The sequence below is a fragment of the Camarhynchus parvulus genome, chromosome 18, assembly GCF_901933205.1.
Source record: "Camarhynchus parvulus chromosome 18, STF_HiC, whole genome shotgun sequence".
Taxonomy (NCBI): Eukaryota; Metazoa; Chordata; class Aves; order Passeriformes; family Thraupidae; genus Camarhynchus; species Camarhynchus parvulus.
In genome coordinates, this window is record NC_044588.1 from 10,018,601 (window position 1) to 10,039,931 (window position 21,331).

The following is a 21,331-nucleotide window of genomic DNA, read 5'->3' on the forward strand; positions in this document are numbered from 1 at the left end:
CCTTCCAAGAGCCATCCTTCAGACTGAGTCTCTCTCCTGAAACAGTGACAAGAGCGATCCCGACAACTTAACGAGCCCATTAACAAAAACAATGTCTGTAATTCGCTTTTATTTGCGTGCCTGTGACCATGAAAGGAAGAGTCGGTACACTCACTGGAAATCAGAGTTCCATTAGGGATAATCATTGTGTGAGCCTGCTCCCAATTATCACCAATTATCAGCCTAAGGACACCTTTTAAAGGTAAAAAAGTTGCCATCATTTAGACTTCTGCACAGTGTCAAAATGTAAATAAAAGAGAAAGGAGAGCTTGGAGGAAGACTCAGCAGCTGAGATAACCAACTTAACAGAGGCAGTATGAACTACATAGAAATCTCAATTTCTGATGCACAAAAACTGAATTGAACAAAGCACCCCCTTCATGCGCCCACTGAGACTAATTCTCACTTCCAGATTTGCTCTTTATTGCATTTTAAGGAAGTTTTCCCCACTCTTATTGGTGCTTCTTTGTGGTGCTAACTGAACGTCTGAAAATAAATTTATCAAGGCACCATTCTGAATTTATCCATGATAATCATGAGTCTCAATCTTGTTTTTGAACCAGCATGGTCATATCAGAAGGGCAAGGTGCTTGTAAAGCAGCAAACTTCCCAGTTCAGCTCCATCTCTAAATCATCCCATCTTTTATTATTTCTACCTGCATGTTAGACAGGGATCAAGGAAAACATGGTATTAACTGCTGCTGCCATTTAATTAACATTTGTGGGTCTCCAAGGAAAACAGAGGTGTGGATAAAGCCTTCAAACACATTTCACCAGGAAAATTAATGGTTGTGATTGTAAGGTCATGCCTTGACTAACACTCCTGCACAGTCTGGGTCCAAGGTGGGTGTTGTGGCTCCTGGCACGATGTTGAACATCGCATTTCCTATTTATACTGCCAGCAAACAATTCATGTGTGCCCTGAAATACAGAATTTCGTGCTCTGCTCACACACCCCTCTGTGCATTAATTGCTGGCACTTAGGCTGGAGTCCAGGGAACCACATTCATCAGCTGCAGTAAACTTGTGGAATTCCAAGAAGGTCCAGAGGAACTTCTATTAACTCAGTGGTCCTGAACTTAGGGCCTTGTACGCTTGAATTATTTTTCCATAAATCACAGCAAACCCCACCAGGAAGTTGTCTCTCCAGTATATTTGAAAATGGTCACAAACATTCAAAGAACTCACCAGCACAAGGTTTCTTGTTTCTTATAGCTGTACCACAGAAGGGTTTCTGCTAAGATAGGGACCTTGGTCAAGGATTTTTGAGGGTTCTGGTTGTTTGGAATTTTTTTATACCCCTTAAGAGTTTGGCAGTACCTGCACAAAATTATAGATTTGAATAATTTTTTAAAAATTAGTTTATAAATGGTTCTCTTATTTATCTCAACTTGCTAACGTGGATTGTATCTAATTAAATTTACACAAAAGTAATTAAATTACACAAAGTAAAACCACATCATTAATTAGGAAGAAAGTCCACAGTTCTGGAAATTCTCAGTCCACGCATCCATGTACCAAAATGAAAACCAACTGGCAAGACAAAATACAGGTATGTTTATATGAGATTCATTGAAGGCTAATTTATAGCAGTTTATTTGGCACTCAGTTGTCAAGAAAAGCAGTTTTCATTTCCTGTTTAGCATTTGTTTGAAAAACATGAGGATGTGATATTAAATCAAGATATTACACCTTAGTAACACCCTAAAAGATTGAGGGGAAAAAATGAAAGAGGATTTTTTAATAAACCAAAGCAACTTCATGTATAATTTTGTTTATAAAGATGAAATCTATAATATAAAACAAACTCACAGATAAAGCAAAATCCTTCTTTTCAAATCCCTCTTTATTTAATAGTGAGCTCCCAATTCAGATTAACATGAAATTGTTCAAAGGCCACTGAGGTGAAATGAAGGGGCTGCAGCCTCATGCCTGGTAAATGCTGATTAACAGATTAAGAGATGGAATCATAAATGGATGTCAGTGTTACTGTTCTTTATATTGCTACACCAAAAATTTCAACCAAATGAACAGCTGTATACATTGGAGAGGATCTTTCACCTCTTGGCACATTAAAGAAATATAAATAAGTAAAAAGCAATCATATGTCATCAGCAGCCTGAACAACTGAGGCCTCTCTCTTCAGATCAAATGTCAAAGCAATACTTTTATAGTTAATTGTAAAAAAGAATAGCTATCCATGATGCAGCTTGGAGAGTGCCATGATTTCTTGTACATCTTGTCACAGAGCAATAATATTTCCCTTTAATGACCCTATAAATAGTTCTGAGCAGCTTTCTAAGATTATCTGATACTGAGTCAGACCAGAACAGAGAAAAAGAAAAAAAGTAAAAAAGCAAAGCATCAGATTCACAGAGGTACTGAAAACCCACAAGTCCTTGTTCATTAGTATCCCTCTGAGTTGGTTTCAAAATGCTTTTTGAAACTACATAAACTTAGCACTTTAAATTTCTAATAAAATAGTTCATATAATTCTTATATGGCAAATGAACATCACAGAAGTTCATAATTAAAAGGGGTCAATTTAAAAAGCAACCTCATGAGAGCCATAACCTACTTACAATTAAATGACATTGTTTAAAAAGCACTTAAAAGTTACTCATCACCACAAGATCCAAAAATCATTTTTTTCCCCAAACTGCTCCTTGTGAACTTTCAAGTCTTTTTGCTGTCATTAAGGTGATGGGGAGAACAGGGTTTGGAGGGAAAAAAAAAATCAGTAATTCCCTATTTGGGAAAAAAAAAGCTCTTTATCCCTTTTGGTACTCTGGAGAAAATCGCAAATGTGTAGCAACAAGAGAATTTTAATCAGTGGCAGCACCCTTTAATCCACACATTTGTAGTGCTCAGTATATAAAAATCATATGCTGCAAATTGCAGGATAACAGGAGTGGGAGAGAGAGAGGCTTTGCAGTGCTGCTGGTCCCATTAATCACATATTGATTGAGCACTGAATGCTTTTTCAGGCTGCCTGACAGATTGGAATGGCTCTGGTAACCCCTCACTCAAATCCATGTTCTGCCTCATTCTCTTTTACATCATTCATTAAATCTCCTGGGAATGCACACAAACCTCTCTCTGCTGCTTGTCCTCCCAGATTTCTCAGCTTGCTGGATGTTCAGGTGCCCTCTAATCCCCCCATTTACACCTTGCTAATCTCACAGCAAAAACCTGCTGTGAATTTAAAAATCCCTTTCTCTATCCCTGTAAAAAGATGCCCCTCGGCTGTTTGGCTGTGCTCCACTTGTGACACTGCTCCTGGAGAGCAGAAGTGACAGCAAATGTCACAGGAGATGCCACCCTCCCTCCCCAGGGTTAACCTTGGGAGCTCCTACACAGTTACAACACGTGGGAGCTACTGACATGTAAAACAGTTTTTTCAAATTTGTCTTTAAAGACAAGGCATTAACATTCTGACTGGGCATAAAAGAAGGTTGGTGAATTGTACTTTTCTAAAAATAACTCCATGGAGTGTCTAAAAACACCTTCTGAGTGTTCCATGCCTGCTCTCTGCCCACCAGACAAGCACAACTGCAAGTACAGCAGAGTTTTATGTAGGCAGATGAAGTCAGGGAGAGCTGCAGTCACTGCCTGTTACATCATCTATAACAGTTCTGGATTAAAATTCAGTTACTGTGCCCGTAACCTTGCTTTCCTATTTGGTGAAGTAAGATTACACTTCAATTACACTTCAATTTTCCCAAAACAGACTGAATAAAACAACTTAGGACAAGTGTTTCAGGTTATGCAGTAGAATAAACACTGCAATATTGTTCTGACAGTTCACATTCTGAGACTATTTCTATTTTTTAAAGTTGTCTTAGTGCTCCCATCACAGATTTCCATCACTGATGAAAATTCTACTGAACTCAAAAGAATTATTTGGGATTCTGGGAGGGAAGCTCTGGATTATGGTTCTCCATGGATTATGGTCCTTCATAAAGCAATACCCTGAGGAAGGTTCAGCACCTTTCCCAACACAGCTCAATTCTGAGATGCTGAGCCAGAAGCTGTTTTCCACCATCAATATTTCACCTTGATATCCCAGCCTTAAGATGGCCAAGGGTGATTTCTTCAAATTTTTATAAAAATCTATCATGTCACACTATAACCTGATTGACTTCCTGACCAAAAAAACATTAAAAACACCAAACCCAAAAAAGCCCACAACAGAAAAAAACCCAACCAAACAAAAAAAAAACCCACAGACCTGACAACTTAAGCACATGAAATAGATTAATAAACAAATGGCTGGGAAACAAGGAGCTGAGGGATACAGAATAAGGCAACATTTCCCATAGAAATACTTCCTCACATCTAATTGTTGAAAAATTCAATGCCAAATTGATTTCTCAGCTCTGCACACAGGATCTGCAATATAATCTACCTTATAAAAATATCACTCATTCAATACAGGAATTCAAATGTCTGCAGAACTAGAATATAGGAAAAATAATTTAAGGGACAAAACCCCAAACTAATTCTGTAGTGCATGGTAGAGTGAAATTAGGCAATTACATTCTGAAAGGGACATCTCAGAAGAGAATTGTTCAATACATGGGTCCCTACATTTCCTTCCATTCCCAATACCAGATTTTTAACAACACAATACCACGCTCAGATGGCCAAAGCAAGGAATAAAAGCCTTTCAAATGTGGCATTTTTTCCCCTCCTGTTTCACATTCAGTTGGACTGAAGTAGCAGCTTCCTCCAGCTCAACCTCTGCGGCAACTTTTCACCTTTTTGACACTTCCCAAACCCCATGTGCTGTTCCTCCTGGCACAGGGATCAGATGCTGCTGTAGTCAGAGCCACGGGCAGCCAGGGCTGCTGCTGCTCCCCACTCCACAGTGAAGAAGGTGATTGTTCCAAAGAATCCCACCAGCACCATGATCAGGAGCTGCCACTGCAGCAGGAAATAGTTGCTGTAGAAATAGGCAACTGCAGCACAGATGGACTGAGAGGAAAAACAAAGGGAAAAAGATTATCAGTGGAGATTTCCAGGCTGGTGCTGCTACAGGAGGATTATCAAAGTGACATAGAGACAGTTTAATATGAAGCTCTCAGAATGCTCTTGTATAGACAGAGAATCTTAAGGCTTCATTATACCTCAACATATGTCTCAGCATGTCCCACAACAGATTTAGTTTTTACTTGTTATTTAAACAGCATTCAGCTGTAGAAAATGCTCACCAAAGTGTTTGTAGCATTGCAAGCTGGTATTTCAAATGGTAAAACCACTACCAAAATCTCTGGTATTTCTTATCACTTTGTCTAGAAACAACAGAGACAAAGCTTTAAGAAACTGTTTCCAGCTTCACAAACCTATTTTTCACCAAAATTCAGCATGAAATAATTTGCAGAAACATTTTTCTCAGCTGATTAAAAAGCCCAACCCAGTATTTCAGTAACAACCCAATAATCCTACTTCCAAAAAGCTGTTTTAGGCAATACCTGAACAAACTTAAAGATGGCAAAGGCAGGAGCACTGTCCTCTGAATACAGGAATCCCAAAATGCTGAGGAGCTGGGTGTTGAAGCAGCTGTCCCCCAGCCCCAGCAGGAAGCTGCAGAGCATGGCCACCTCTTTGCTGCAGGAGAAAGCAATTCCAATTTAAAAGCCATTCCTTCAAACAGCTCACACATCTATAAAGTGTTTCTGGCAGGCTCATTTGGAAAGTGGGAATGGAAGAAAGTTATCACACTTTTAATTTCCCTAGAAAAGAGCTGGGAATGCCTGACTTGGCAAAAGGAGTAATTTCATCAGCTTTAATTTCTTGAATGCCAAGACTTCTGTTACTGTTACCTGCAGTCAATTCTGCACTGAATTAGAACCACTAAAATAAGGTTTCAGTGCTTGGAGCCACAAAACCCACACAGCAGTGATTAAAAGCTGAGGCACATGGTGAGTTCAAAAATCTGCAGGAATGTCAGAGAAATACCAATTCATTTGGCAGAAAAATACTCCAGCTAAGACCAGTCACCTGCACAGGCACAAATGCTTAGAATTGCAAGTTAGCAGCTGGGTCTGCAAAACTGACAGTACAGGATTTTCACAGAAATTGGTAAAAATACAGCCCAAAAGAAAGTTGTCATGATGAGATAAGAAAGCTCTCTATATTCTTCCCCCAAGCACTGAGTGCTGTAAGGGACAGGCTGCAGTCACACCAAGTGGAATTTGACAATAAGCACTGGAAGACTTTAAAAACCAGTGCAACAGGGCAAAGCTGGTGCTCCCTGATGGAAAACTGAGCCCAAGACTGTTTTAAAATAAACTGAATTCTTAACACCCACTACAATAGATGCTGGTCTTGCTATTGTGCTACATGTCAGAAACATCAGTTGTCAAGTGACACAACTGCTATTATTCATCCTCAGGCTTTTTATTCTTATGCCATTCAAGTTCCTAAATTGGGTGCACACTGGTGGAATATCTACCTTTAACAAAAACAGAATTCCTGAAAGCTTTTTCCAGGGAGTTAGTCACTACACAGAAAAAAAAAAACAAGAAATTTTCTGTAGAGAAACAAGCTGTTTTATGCACATCCTGAGTTACAGCAGCCAAAGGCAAAAAAAAATCCCACATACCTTGGAATCATATAAGCAACTTGATCTGTTCCTTCCATAGGAGCAATGGGGGCATCATTTGGCATGTTGAAAAAAATTAAATAAAAGGCTATGAAGTGGACAAGGATGCCCAGCATCACCACTGGGTTCCTGCCAGAGCGACTCTTCTTGCTCAGCAAGCCAAAGATTCCTCCCCCTGCAGGAGCAGAAAAGAGGAGAGAATTCAATCAGAAGTGGAGATTTAAATACTGACAATTTAAATTATAAATGTTCCCACACTGGATAACAAAGATTGACTGACATGCAAACAGCCCCAAGGAGTTTGCCAGGGAAATGGGGGCAGCAGATTGATCAGATGGGTGCTGATGAACGTATTTCACCTTTTGGCAAGTATTTAACCAGCAGCTCAGTATTGCAACATCACTAAGTGAAAATAGACAGCCTGTGCTCAGCTCTTAATTGAAAAACATGCAACTCAATGGATCTGAGCTGCTAATGAACTGTGGTTTTTTGCTAAACACCTCAGTGCTTGAGTCTACAGAAAAAAAGAAATATTTACTTAATGAATATTACCTGTAGCCAGATTTATTCAAATACCACATCTCATTTAACACAAGCAAACTTTTTAAAGAAAGAAATCCTTAGTGTAAGCATTTATTCAAAAATTTTAAAATTATATCACTCAAGGAGCAATAAAAATGCAAACATAATACTATTTAAAATAGCAAAATGGTTTCAATTCCCTAATAACACTGCAGCCCAGTGTTTCTCACATTTGAAGTCTGTCTATTCCTCCACAGAGAAATGCAGGATATTAGAATTGGTCTACATCTACTTTACAGAGTGTAAGGTATAATTCACAGTGCACTGAGGAACCACAGTGCCAATTATATTGCTACTGTTTCATTTTGTGCTCACATAATTATTGCTGGAAGCTCCAAACACACTATTGAGTAAAACACAAAAAAAACCCCAAAACATTTCGAATAACTGCATCAGCCTAAGTAGCAAGTTTAGACTCACCCAAGATTTCTCCAACACCAATAAAAATACCAGAGAGACCAATCAGGCTTTTCTCTTCACTGCCAAACCTATTCACAGCACCAATGCAGGTTCCATACACTCCAGAAAAGAATGTTAACACCAAACCTTGGAAGGAAACCAAACAGAAGTGATAGATGCACCCTCATAAAAGTCATGAAAAAATCTTTATGTCTAAAGGCTGTTTTGCCCTCAGGAATATTTCAAATCATATCTTTAAATTAGATGTGGGTAATAAAAGCAATGAGGGAATTTTAAACGATGTAATTATTATATTCTTCTACACCAGTTCCTAAAAACCACATTAGGAAAGTGACACTAATTGGTGTCACAGGCACTCAGGTTCAGTGCTGCTGCTCTTGACCCAACACCTAAAATGTTTATATTCAACAATATATAAAATATAGGTTTATATTTGCTTATAATAAACCTCTATATATGCTTATATTTGGTTATATTAAACAAATATAAACCTACAGTTTATATTTCTACTTCTACAAAAACTCTGTAATTTTATCAAATACAAAATGCTATGTGAAATAACACAAAGTAACTGAAGAAATAAGGCACAATTTCATTTAAGGATTCCCACCCCCTTCAAGTTATGGCATTCCTAAAAGTTCCTGCAGCCTCAAATACCAATAAGGAGCTAAGAATCCTAAAATGAACTTTTTTATACATATATAATGAATTTAAGCTGAGAAAGAACAACTGCTATTTGTTTTAAATCCTCTTTCTTCCTTTCTATTGCCATTAGTGTAAGGAAAGGTGACACCACTGACCCAGCTAACATTACCATGAGCAACCATTAATATAACAATACCAGCTCAATAAAAAAGTGTATTTAAAACAACACAAAATGTTACTCCTAAACAAAGAAAAACAGCTTAAAATAACTTTCTCATTTATATCCTTTGCTTTTTGGCTACAGCCAAATGCTGGTACAGCTCACCCTGCCCTGCCTGAGTGAACTGCATGGCTTCAATAACAGGGGGGCACTTGGAGCATCTTAAACCCAGTAATTTTGGAATAAAAAACCCTTGTGGGCCTTAGGGAATTTTCTGTTTTCCTACAGAAAGTAGCAACACCAACCCAGATCCAGAAGATGGCAGCAGATATTTTTTTCCCCAGTCTGGACTGATTTATTTTCACACCACCTGTAAACCCAAATTTCAGGATATTCAGGCAAAACCTTCCCTTGTTATCTTGCTCCACATTCCCATCCCCAGAGGAATTCATGTGAATTAATCTAGGTTAACACAACACTGGAGATGCTGTGAAGTAATTTGTAACTCAGATTAGTGGCTGGAGCAACCCAACTCCAGAGTTACTCCTCCTGTTTCTCTACCGGGAGCTGCTGTAAACTGTAATGTTGATATTTTGTTCACATCTACATTTTTCTTTTCACAATAATTTTTCCTAATGGTTACTCAGAGCTTAGGTTCTGAAAGTACATCTATTTTATAAAAAAACCTATTTTGAGCATGAAAAAAACTGTATCTGAAGCCAATTAAGGAGCAAGAAATGCCCCCCAAAAAACCCTCAAGGATTTTATAGGGTTTTTTGGTGGAAGAATCACTTATATGGCAAAAATACATTTTTATTTTATAACTCATACATTGGTCCAAGGATGGCAGACCAAATTTAAGTAAAAGTTGCTAAAAAGAGTGAGACCTCTTGCCACAGCAAATCCTATTGATAAAAACAGCTGGAAATTACTAAACTGGTTCCCAACAGAACCAAGACTAAAATGAAGAGCATTGGGAATCTCCCATGGCTTAATGAAGGGATGATGTACAAACAATCCTTTAATTCAAATGCAATACAGCTGCATTAAACAACCTCCAAACTACTGATAGTGCAATATCAAATCCCATAAAAGCCAGCTCTGTAAATTTTGCCTCTCACTTTGGAACCCAGAACTTTACTGAACCAGCACCTGCAGGTTTGGATGCACCCCTCCTCCTTCCCAGGACACAGAAACATGATGAGTAACCCAAAATTAATTAAAATATCCAAATAATGTGTTCAGAGATATGGATTAAAATTCCAGTCTGGGGTTAAAATTCCAAACAATGCCTGCCAGTGCTCCATGGTGAAACTCTGCTGGCTTCATACCTGTGTAGGCTGTGGTAACACTGAGAAGCAGCATCTCTTTGGTGAAGCTCAGAGTAATAGATTTCTCTGTAAGGAAATAATAAAGAAAATTAATAAAACTTCTGAGGATACTACTAAGATAATCTACAGTTACTTTTGCTCTTTGCTTAAAGCAAAAATTGGTTATTATACAAACTGTGTATTAAAGTTTTCTTTACTGTTTATTACAGCAGAGTGTCAAATAAACCAACCCCAATCTCCCACCTAGAAGAAATGTGCCATCCAAAAATTGTATTTTGTAAGAAATGCAGCGGGGGAAATCTTAAAGAGGAGACACACAGTTTTCAATTATCACACAATTTTCTGCTCTCTGTACTTTTGTACTCTCAGTTCATGGCAACTGTCTCCTGAAAGGATAAATAGATTTGCAGTGAAGATCTCCACATCCTCACAACAAACTTAACAGTCTCAGGCAGAACATATCAAGCTTCAAAGGGAACTGCAGATGCTTCAGTTCTAAATTGTTAACTGGTGACAAAATCAAACAACCTATTTGACTTCTTTTTATCTTCATATGTTTGTTCATATTTATTTTTCAGTCTCATTGCCTCTCCCAAGGAGTAACCTGCTCCTTTTGTGCTCATCTGTACAAGGACACTGTTGTAAAGCAGTTTGGATCTGAAATCACATCAAAGGAGGAACACTCCAAATCTCTCCTGGACCACTCAGGTATGTGATTGAAGTGGTTTGTACATGATCACATCATCAGCACAAACACAGAGAGATGCCAGGTTCTGCTGAAGCAACTCTTATGTGAAATTGTACTTACTGAAGGCAGCCACTGCTCTCATCATTTTGTTTCGTGCAGACCTGGGTAAACAAATTATTTGGTCAAAATGGAAGAGAATAATCACTTTATTGCTGTGCTGGAAGGCACCTTCGTTTTTCAAACTTTCTGTACATTTTCTACTGGAATATGTCAATGTATTTTTAAAAGTTTCTGAGATCTAAAGTAACCACAAAATCTATTTGCTGCCTGCACTAGTGAATGCTTGCTTAATAGAATCTTTCTTTTGAACATTTTTAGCTTTCAACATTTTTTCCACAGGCATGCTCACTGATGTTTTTCTAACATTTTCATTGTTCTTTAAATAAAGCAAAAATATTTAAGCTGATGCCTCAGGCAAAACTGCACTGAATCTGTGTAACTGTGCATTTCTAATGTATTTATCAGGATGGAATATATATTTAGAGAAGATAAGAAAAAACATGTTCTAGTTTGTAAAACAATCTATAAAAAAGGAGTATTTTCTGTTTATTCCAGCCTTTCAAATGGGCTGATGAGGGCAAGATAAATAATAATCACTGGAGAAGAGGTGAAGGTTATCTTTTGCAGGGCACTTGCTCATCAAAGGAAAAACTTCATGTGCAGTACTGAACTTCACCCTTGAGAATATGCCATATCAAGAACATTATTTCTCATATATTCTCATTGTTAAAACACAGACACTTTTCTGTTAAATCCGTGAATCCACCAGATTGCTGATAAGATTCCTGTTCCCAGCACAGAGGGGAAGTGAATGCACAGCGTTCCTCTGCGGAGCAGGAGCACAAACCAGGAGCTGTGACAACATTTACTGCCATCAACACTTACGAGCTCTCCCCCAGGATTTCATTAGTGGAATCATCATCCCCTGGAGCTTTTGTGTCCTCTTGTTTCCTAATCAGAAAGAACAGAACTGTGCCCACAAGACTGATAACAGTCAGAGCAATGAAGACAGTTCTGCGATCACTCTCTGTGGAAAAACAAACAAGAGCCATGAGCAGATGTGCAGCAGAGATCCAAACCAATCCAGCTACCTTCCAACAACTAACACACACATGCTACAGTGTTTAACACACACTAATTTTCTAGCTTACCTTCCACATGGAGCTGCTGGCAAACTCCTGTCTCAGTTTTATGGTGCTAATAAAATATCAGCAAATTAAAGAGGTCCCTCGCATTCTCTGCCATGCAAAGGCAATGACCAAGGAGCAGCCAATTAAAGGAAGCGCATAAATTATTAGCAGAAGAAAGTACATTTTTGAAGACTTATATAATTCAGACTGGACATAAACTGCCCCAAACCCCTTCAGATTTCTAAGAGAATCTCTTGACCAGCATCAGAACCATGACATCATAAACTGTAAGCATTAAAACCACCAAAACCTCAGTAACTGTCACAGCAGCTGGAGGAGGCAACTCTGCTAAAAAGTTTGTTACTGCAGCACAGTCACATCTAATACTAAAGCCACCCCCAATTACCAGTATTAAGGAGGGAAAAAAGCCAGTAACAGCAAACAGTTGTGACTGAACTAATGCATGACCCTGAAGATATTACCTATGCTTGTATTTACTTCCCCCTTGCAAAGTTGTCCTAAAAATAACTTGGTATGATCACATATCCAAAAAGAGAAGGGTTGCTTCACAGCTTGAAATGATTCTGCTATTTTTATATAGGTAGTAAAATAAGATTTGATTTTTAAATGCTATTTGATTTTTAAATGCTGTTAGGGTTTGATATAAAATTTTCTGATAAAGAGGAATCTCAAGATATTTAAGATGGAGGGAAATGTAACAGCAGAACTGCCTCATAGTTAATTGCTCTGTTCTGTGGTTAGCAGAGCAGTGAAGTTTGGAATGCACAGAATTTGAGACCCCCCCCCAGGTTCAAAGGGTCTCCAGTATTTCCAATAACATTTAAACCTTTGTATTACAGGTGAGAGAATGCAGAAAATGACCTTTAAATTTAGCCAGTGTGTCATCACCAAACCTGTATTTGTGGAGAACCTGAAAAGATGGAGCTAATAGAAACAAGAAGTGAACTGTTCTCTCTGTTCTTTCTGAAACCTGATAATTATCATTTAAAAGTCAACATCTTATTTCTGATTGACCAGAGCAGAATTAAATCATCTGTTAAAGGTTAAAAGAATTGACCATTCTAGTAGATATTCAACATAAGGACTAAATAAGGAAAATTATCACTAATTATGGAACAGGAAAATCAAACTTATCTGTTTGCAGAGCACTGCCTTCCCAGCAGCACTCATTTTTGGTTATGAAAATCTATTTTCACCACTTTTCTTAGTGAATTTCCACCCCCCTACTTTGCTTGGCCTAAACAGTTGACACAAATCTTTGGTTTAAAACCAGAATCTCAACACTGTCTAGCTCAAGAACATGAATAAAATCTACTGTTACTCAGTTCCTGCTCTTTGCCAGTCAAGCACAACATCAAATGGAAAAAATACAGCATTAATTACAATCCCATCAGGAAGTTCATCTCATAAACTATGCCAAGAAAGGAAGAGAGTTCTTTCTGCAGTCTCCCAGCAGTGCTGCCTCATCTCAGCCTCTGCCCCCAACAGTGCTTTGTGCCAGCACAATTAATGCAGACATGAAGTAAAAACTGAGACGGTTTTCCTTTATTTTCCTTTATTTTATAGCTTTATCAATCTTCAATTTGATTTAAAGAACACATCAGGAGCTTACTTTGCAATAGTGTGTACAATATTACACATACAGCCAGAACACCTTTCCCAGGTGTATTTTGGCACAAATGTGTCTGCACAGGGAAAATCCCAGAGCAGCTATTGTGGAAAATCTCCAAGAAGAGACTACCTACAATTAACTGGAAGGAAAAAAACAACTCTGCTTTTGTATAAGCTTCCTGCCCCTTTGGAGTTCATTATTTCATCTATTAATTCATGGCACTGTATTTAAAGGTTGGCCACATAAACAAGCAGTACCCACCTGATATGTGAGTTTTTCCTTGCCAAGCCAAGTATATGTACAGATTTCCAAAAATCAAGCTGAAAACAAAAAGAATAAAGGTCAACAATACATGCTATGAAAATATTAGGGTAGTAGCACCACAGTAGTACTATTTTATACAACAACAAAAAAATCCCCAAGCTGTGCAATTGTGAAAGAAATAAAGACATGAGTCACTCTCCATGTCAACTGCTTCTATATAAAAACAAATCTGAGGACTCTGCCCCAAAATGCTGGCTATTCATTTTTATCAATCAAGACACAAGGTGGTGGCAAAAATGAAGAAATCTGCATCTAAGCTGCTTCTAATTTTGGAAGCATGTAGGTTAGAAAGCTGACATATTTCTGGAGGTGATTTTGTAATACTTCCTCTGCAGGGTCATGTGTTTTGTCTGAAGGATTGTTCAGCTCAAGGAAATTCTGTGTCCCTACCTACCATTTCCCAAAATACAGACATTCTGAATAAATGTTTTTAAACAGTTTTAAAGCCAATTTTCCTCTTGTTAACCCATGTATTTTACTCACTGTAAAACCCACAATCAGGTGGGTTTGTGGAATTTGCTACTCTGATAACATACTGAGGGGTTAATTCTGGAACTGAAAACTTTAGAAACACAAACTTTGACAAATGCATGCTGGTTCAGGCTGATGCTCTCCCAGCCCTGGATCCCCACAGCAGAATGAGCAATGCAGGCTCAGCACCCTAAGCATTTCTGCAATTCATTCCCCTGGTTATCCCCTAGATATATATTCTGGGAGAATATTCAGAACTGCTGCATTAGAGGTGGTAAAAGGATCTCTCTTCAGGAACCATTTGTGCACCTACCTCCCTTGAATTTGTTTGATTCCTTTTCAATCCTGCTCACAGCATCCAACTCTACACACTCCCAAGGCTGCAAGCTCCAGAAGTTTAATCACCCACTGTAAAAAGCACTTTATCTGTCTCAAACCAGTCCCTCCCTACTCTCACCCAGTGACCCCAGTTCAGCACAGCAGCATTTGGTGAGCAATAGTTCCACACTCAGCCCCCTGCTGCCCACATTTTGGTATAATCATCCTCAGCTGCTGTTCCTCCACAGGAACGAGTCCCAGCCTTTTCAGTCTCTCCTCAAGCCACCAGCTCTATCTTCTTGTATAACTTCATTTTTTTCTCTATATCCTAATTGTATTACACTCCCATGAGAGGCATTAACTATCTCCGCACAAAACACTTAATGGCCACAACACAGCATTCCCTGCCTTGTTCTCACTGCCCTTCTTGATGCTGAGATTTTTGTTGATTTTTTTAGTTGAGCAGCACTCAAAGTTTAATATCAGAAAGCCATCAAAAACAAGGTTTCTTTTCTGGCTTCTGACTGCCAGGTCAAACTTTAGTATCTTCACCTTGGCAGTGAGAACCAGCTTTTCCCTCAATAAAGGACACAAATTAGAACAGCCCTCCACAACCAAAATTGCTGTTACATCCCTCAAATGGTCCCCTAACAGAAATATATCTTTTTAGCAGCTGAGATTGCAATACTCAGCTTTCTTTCATTTTCTGTTTTGTAATGCACAGCACCAATAAAAATATTGCTTCCACCTCTCCTTCCCACTGACTGCAAGGTCCCAGGGGAGTCATTTTCACTGCAAAATGTGTAAAAGGCAGAATGTGTACACAACCAAAAAAAAAACGAATTAACAAATAAACTTTACCTGAACTGTAGGAGTGCCCAAAATATTCCACTGTTCCTTCCAATGGTGTTTTCATCAGAATTTTCAGTCAAGCAATTTCCCTGGGCTGTCCAGAGGACTGAAACAGACAGAATATATTGCTCAGGAAATAAAAATATTTTAAAGGTGTATTCAAATCTCATAAAAAATAGTCAGCAGAGTAAGAACAATGCTTACCAGCAGCTGCAATGCCAATAAGCACAGAGGCAGTGTAGAAAGCCCAGGTAGCTGGCTGGATAAAGACTGCAATGTACAGGCTGGAACAGAAGAGATCAGTTCATTGAATACTGACCTAAAGTGAACAATGCTCTTTAACAATCAGATTAAAGCACTTAGGTGCTTCTAAATCAGCTATTCTCTCCTAAGGAATGTTAAAAAACAGGTTGCATGTGAAAAATCTTTTTACCCTTCTAAGCACATAGAATTTTTTTTATATTGTCATTAATCTGAGACTATAACCTCAATTCCACAGTCAGCAAAGTCTGGAAATTATGTGGAAAAAAATGTGCTGTTTCCAGCAGGCTGAAGTACTCTGCAGTTAACCACCTGGAGTATCTCTGTGAGAGGCTTTGCTTAGCCAGTACAATTTCATGTATGGCATAGGAGCCTTAGATGTGAAAAAATTACAGAAATATTTCCAAGGAAGCAGGAAAAACCTCAAAATTAATACTTACCTATAAAACACACCACTAATAACCATGGAGAACTGAGGTCCCACTATTGCAACCAGTGAAGGTGATATAAGATTTGATGCAGACAATACTCCATAAATAATGGACATGCTACAAAAATTAAAAACAAAGAGTATTAAATACCTAAAATAAAATATAGGCCAAAATATGATTTAAGAGTGATCAGTGGATTTCAAAATATCCAGTTAAGTACATACATAAGTTAACAGCAAAACTTCAATCGTTTATTTCCCTACTTTTTTCTGTTCCCTTCACCCATGGCACTCCACGTGGGAATACAGGAGTGAACAATATTCCCTGGATTGCTGAGTAGAGTCCCAAACTACTGCAGGCAATGAAATCTTGGAATTTACAGCATGCATTTGTCAAACTGCCTGAACAGCACTTAGTGGATTTTGTACCCTCTAAGTCTAGAGGAGAATGTTCTAGAACCTCGTTTATCTGTTAGTGAGGTTTTCATCTTCTGCCAGATACACCACAGAAATTTTACAGACATATTTTGTGCCAGTGGCATTTTTAGTTTAAATTAAGACAGTAAACCCTTCAAAGGAGCAATGAGGTTTTCCTACAGGACAGATTAATTTGGAATGCAAAAGGTCCCTGATCATGCCTGACAAGTTTGACTCTGCCAGTGCAACGAGAATGGTTTTTTGTGGCTTTGCTTGTCTTTCTGACTGCTCCTTTCACACCTGAGTTGTATTTCCTGAGAGGTGATCCACACCACCTGTCCTACACAAACACAGTGTACAAAAGCAAACAACCAAGGCCTGAGTTAGCAGTTTTATTTATTTTTAAAATTCCACCTTCTCTGCCTCCTAAGGTAAAATGTTGAGAATGTGATGACAGTGGTTTTTCACCCCACAAAGAAAACATGCAAACCAGATATGTAGTTCAACTGGAAATAATTCAGAGCAGAACTGTGAGAAGCCTGTTTTAAACTGCTTTAAGTGTGTCAATAAATTATGAAGTCAGCAGAACTCTGCAATCTCTTGAGAGTGTCTCTCTACTGTAACTAAGTTCACCCTGCAAGAAGCAAAGTAAGAAGAAAATCTGTGTAATTACCTCGTGTAGCCACTGCCATGGAAGTCAGTGTTGTTTAAATTCGTGATAACAGTTTGCTGTGAGGAGAAGATCATACATTGTAATATGTTAGAATCTATTTTGTATCTTGAAAAATTGAAGTCAGTATCAAACATCAGAATTTCTCATTAATAGACACTACAAAGTACTTAAAAGGATTTAAAATGTTAATTACAACTCACACCACCTCCACAACAAAGATGCAGGAGATACTTGGCAAGGAAACATCTATGTTTGAAGAAGGAATTAGTACTTGATTATTAAATCATAATTTCATAAGTTAGATAAAATACTTCATAAAACTTCTGTTTCATTTAAGACCTTTCTTATGTAGATATGTATGACTATCTTAATTTTAAAAGTGGGGAAAAAACGAGAAGCTTCAGAATAATCTTAACTTGACCTAACTATGAATCTCTGATAAGAGTTTCCACTCTTTTCAGCTTCCTGTTATCCCCCTGTTGCTTTTTTTCCCCTTGAATCAGCTTTAGTGATCATGAGACCATGCAGTTAGTTGGACGGGCAGGCAGATCTGATTGAAAGTCACTTGTAAAGTCTTTTATGACAATGAATTACATGATTGCATGATCACTAAGTCCGATTCAGTGAGGTGCTGAATTCATTGCAGAATTTCTGAGATCACTGGGCTGCCCGTGAGAGCTCACAGAAAGTATCACACTCCACTGGAACTTACAAAAACTACCCCAAGTAGTTATTTCTGCAATATTTCTGTATTATTCTGTAATATTCTGTCTAAATATTTCTGTAATTTTCTGTAATGCAGTGAAGGACATTTATCTGTCTGAACCCAGCAAGGATCCTTCTTGCATGCAAGAAAAGAGCATTAAGACCTGTGGGCTCAAAGGGGATGTTGAAATCTAACTGCTCTGCAGGAGCAGAACTAACAATACAGCTCAGGAAGTTAAAGGGTTAAATCTGGCAGTAACAGGAGTCCAAAATTTAAATAGTAACAGTAAATTTAGATTATGCTGTGCTCAATTTTTGCTCTGCAAAGAGATACTAAATAGCAGCAAATAACTCTTTCAGCTGGAAGGTGACTTGGCAGTTTAGCAACTGTAGAAATCTATTTGTCAGGTGTTATCCTCATACTCCCCCTCAATATCTACTTCATTAGCTTATGAAAATCCGTTAATAATAGCATGGTTAATAATAACTTAGGCAAATATTTTGAAAGGGACAATACAGAATATGCAAGGCTCAGTGTAATTCAATTGTCTAACATCACAAGTGTTAAAGCAGACACTATTTTAAAGCTCAAAGATTTTATAAGATTATTTTTCTACTTTCTAAGCAATCAGGCTCAGTTTTATACATAGCTATGCTATCTCAAAGAGAAAACCTGCAGAATTATTTGGTTAAACACATTAACCTACTTCAAACTAAACCAAAAGAAGATAAATGTCAAAGTATCTTGCACATTAGGAAATCCCAAATAAAGCAGCATTAGAGCACACAAAAGACAAGCCAGGATAAATAACTGAGACAGAAACGTGGCACGAATTGAAAGTGACACCTACCGCGATATTTCCACAGGATTGGAAAGCAGTGAATATAAACATAAATGAGACTCCCAAAATTATGATGTTGAAAAGCTTTTTTCCTTCCGGAGACATTTTGTGTATTTTTCCCAAGTCCTCAACCCTCAGCTTGAGTCTGGAAAAACTCTTTTTTCTTTTAAAAGTTTCCTCTTAACCTCTGTTAAAAAAAATGCAAAAAGAATAAAAGAAAGCAAGCTTTAAAAATAATGATTACTTAGGGCTACTTATTAGCTGGTAGAAAATATCAATTAATCAAGAATCCTGGTAACCCTTTTAAATAACGTGCAACAAAACTTGAAAAATAAGAAGGTGTGGTACAAAAGGTGAAGCCCAGGATTCCCTCTACCTGTTCCCATGAGGTGACCAGGGCTGACTGCAGGGTGGCATCCCTTGGCATCCCTTTCCCAATATCGAGCAGGTGAATCGGCTCAGCTTCTCGGCATTGCTGAAATCAGAATTGCGGTCCCCGGCCTCTCAATCACCTGACGAAGGGAGGATGAGCCGCTCGAACATTTCCACGTCCTGCCCAGGAAATAAAGAACATTTCAGGGTCTGGATCAGCTGACCCAGCCCTGAGAGCCCTTGTGCACTATGGGAAATGCAGTTTTAGCAAAGCAACCTTTTCCTGTTTAAAGCGGTGGAAATCTCCCAGTTCTTAAAATAAAGTTATTTGTACCAGTTTTTCAGATTTGTAATTTCCCGCCACTAAATAACACCTGGCAAAAAATAATAATAATAAGTTTTAAAAAAACTAAAAACACACCAAAAAACCCCTTACAAACCAAACCAAAAAAATAAAACACCCACTCAACAACAGAATCATGAAGTCACAGAATGGTGAAATTTTTGATGGAAAGGACATTAAAGTCCATCTTATCCCACCCCTGCCATGGGCAGGGACACCTTCCCCTCGACCAGGTTGCTCCAAGCCCCCTCCAACCTGGCCTTGAACACCTCCAGGGATGGAAGTGATACCATTAATATTTTACTTCACAGCATTTCTAAATAATAAATTTAAGATTAATTTATCTTCAAGTCATGAAGGTCTCTGTTAAAACATCAGCAAAACTGAGAGAGGATCAGACATTGACCAAATGGCTGCTTTTTTCCTGCTACCATCCTTTGCCTGTTCTGTTGGGCCTCTGGGATTGGAGAATTCAGCTAAATCAGTTCTACTTTAATGCTGGCCAAAAGGACAGAGAAGGAAATGCAGAATTGATTGATGTAAATGACAAATCACATTTTATCTCTGCTGTCTACACTAAAGGGTTTAAAGAAACAGAGGTCTCAAAGGGAGAAAAGGATATTAGCCCAGGAGTTAGAAGGGCTTGTTGCGAGAGTTTAAACTTGATCTGAAGTGGGATAAGGTTTGCTCGACGAACCTGATCACCTTCTGTGATGAAACAACTGCATGGATGGATGAGGGAGGGCAGTGGATATTGTCCATCTTGACTCCAGCAAGGTTTTCAACACTGTGTTTCACAACATCCTCCTGGAGAAACTCGGGATGGGATGAGTGGGCAGTGAGATGACTGAGCACTGGCTGAGTGGAAAATCCCAGTCATAATCAGTGGCACTGGATCTGTTTGGAGACCTCTCACTGGTGTCCCCCAGGGTTGTTCAACCCTTTTATCAATGACTTTGATGAGGGGTCGATGCCTCCTCATCATTTGTGAGGAGGCATCACATCAACATGGGCTGATGGCACAAAGTTGGGAGGGGTGCCCATAGCCCAGAGTGCTGTGAGCTCTCCAGAGGGACCTGGGCAGGCTGGGGAGAAGGGCACAGAGGAACTGGCTGAAGTTCAGCACAGGCACGTGCAGGGTCCTTCACCTATGGAGGAAGATTAAAAAGTGGGGGAAAAGGGAGAAGTGCCAGGCACCAGCCCAGGCCAGGACTGAGTGCCTGGAGAAGCAGCTCTGTGGGGAAGGAGCTGGGGTTCCTGGTGGCCAAGGAGCTGTCCATGAGCAGCACTGTGCCCGAGGGCACAAGGAGGGCACTGGTGTCCCGGGGTGTGTAAGGAGAGCGTGAAAAATGCATATTTTATGATTGGCTTTTCGCAAATATTAAAATGAATATTATATGTGTTATGTTAGAAAGTAATGCTGTATTAATTCTCTTAAGTAGTATGTTAAATATAGTTTTAGATTATAACAAAATGTTAAAATAGAAACTGTGCTATGTAGGATATTTTTTTTTCTAAAGAAGGGACTCGCACTGAGATAGCAGTCACAGGACACCTAAATCTTTCAGAGAAAGAGAATTATTGCTCCATTATCAGGAGGAATAAACTTCTTCCCACCTCGCTCGGGCAGGACAACGCCATTAGGATTATGAGGAAGAAGCTGACGATGACCAGACAGAATCCTGTGTTTGAATGGAATTTATGCATCATGTATGAGATGTATGAATATGCAACAGGTTATTGCTTTTAAGGGTTAATCCTCTGTTAATGTGTGTCCTTTTTCAGGCTTATGCTGCCCAGAAAAAGATACCTGGACGTCTGTAACTCTTTGTTTCTATTGTCTCATATTGTCCTAATTCAAATTGTCCAAATTATTATTACTCTAATTGTATTACTATTTTTATAACCACTTTATTACTATTAAACTTTTAAAATTTTAAAAACAAATGATTGGCGTTTTTCCAGAGAGCATTTCCAGCAGGTCAGGGGGCGATGCTGCCCCTCTGCCCAGCCCTGGCCAGGCCTCCC

General features: G+C 38.7%; 1 protein-coding gene across 1 annotated transcript; it reads right to left on the bottom strand.

The window, feature by feature from the left end:
* Nucleotides 1-2,017: 2,017 nt before the first annotated feature.
* Nucleotides 2,018-19,141, bottom strand: MFSD11 (major facilitator superfamily domain containing 11). The gene is made up of 14 exons (XM_030962299.1): nt 18,965-19,141; nt 18,598-18,775; nt 17,042-17,097; nt 15,962-16,069; nt 15,465-15,544; nt 15,270-15,366; nt 13,557-13,615; nt 11,418-11,559; nt 10,593-10,633; nt 9,785-9,850; nt 7,649-7,774; nt 6,647-6,821; nt 5,514-5,649; nt 2,018-5,016 (listed from the first exon to the last, which is right to left on the bottom strand). The coding sequence occupies exons 2-14, from the start codon at nt 18,691-18,693 to the stop codon at nt 4,849-4,851; spliced, it is 1,350 nt and encodes a 449-aa protein (XP_030818159.1). The 5' UTR covers nt 18,694-18,775; nt 18,965-19,141; the 3' UTR covers nt 2,018-4,848.
* Nucleotides 19,142-21,331: the final 2,190 nt, after the last annotated feature.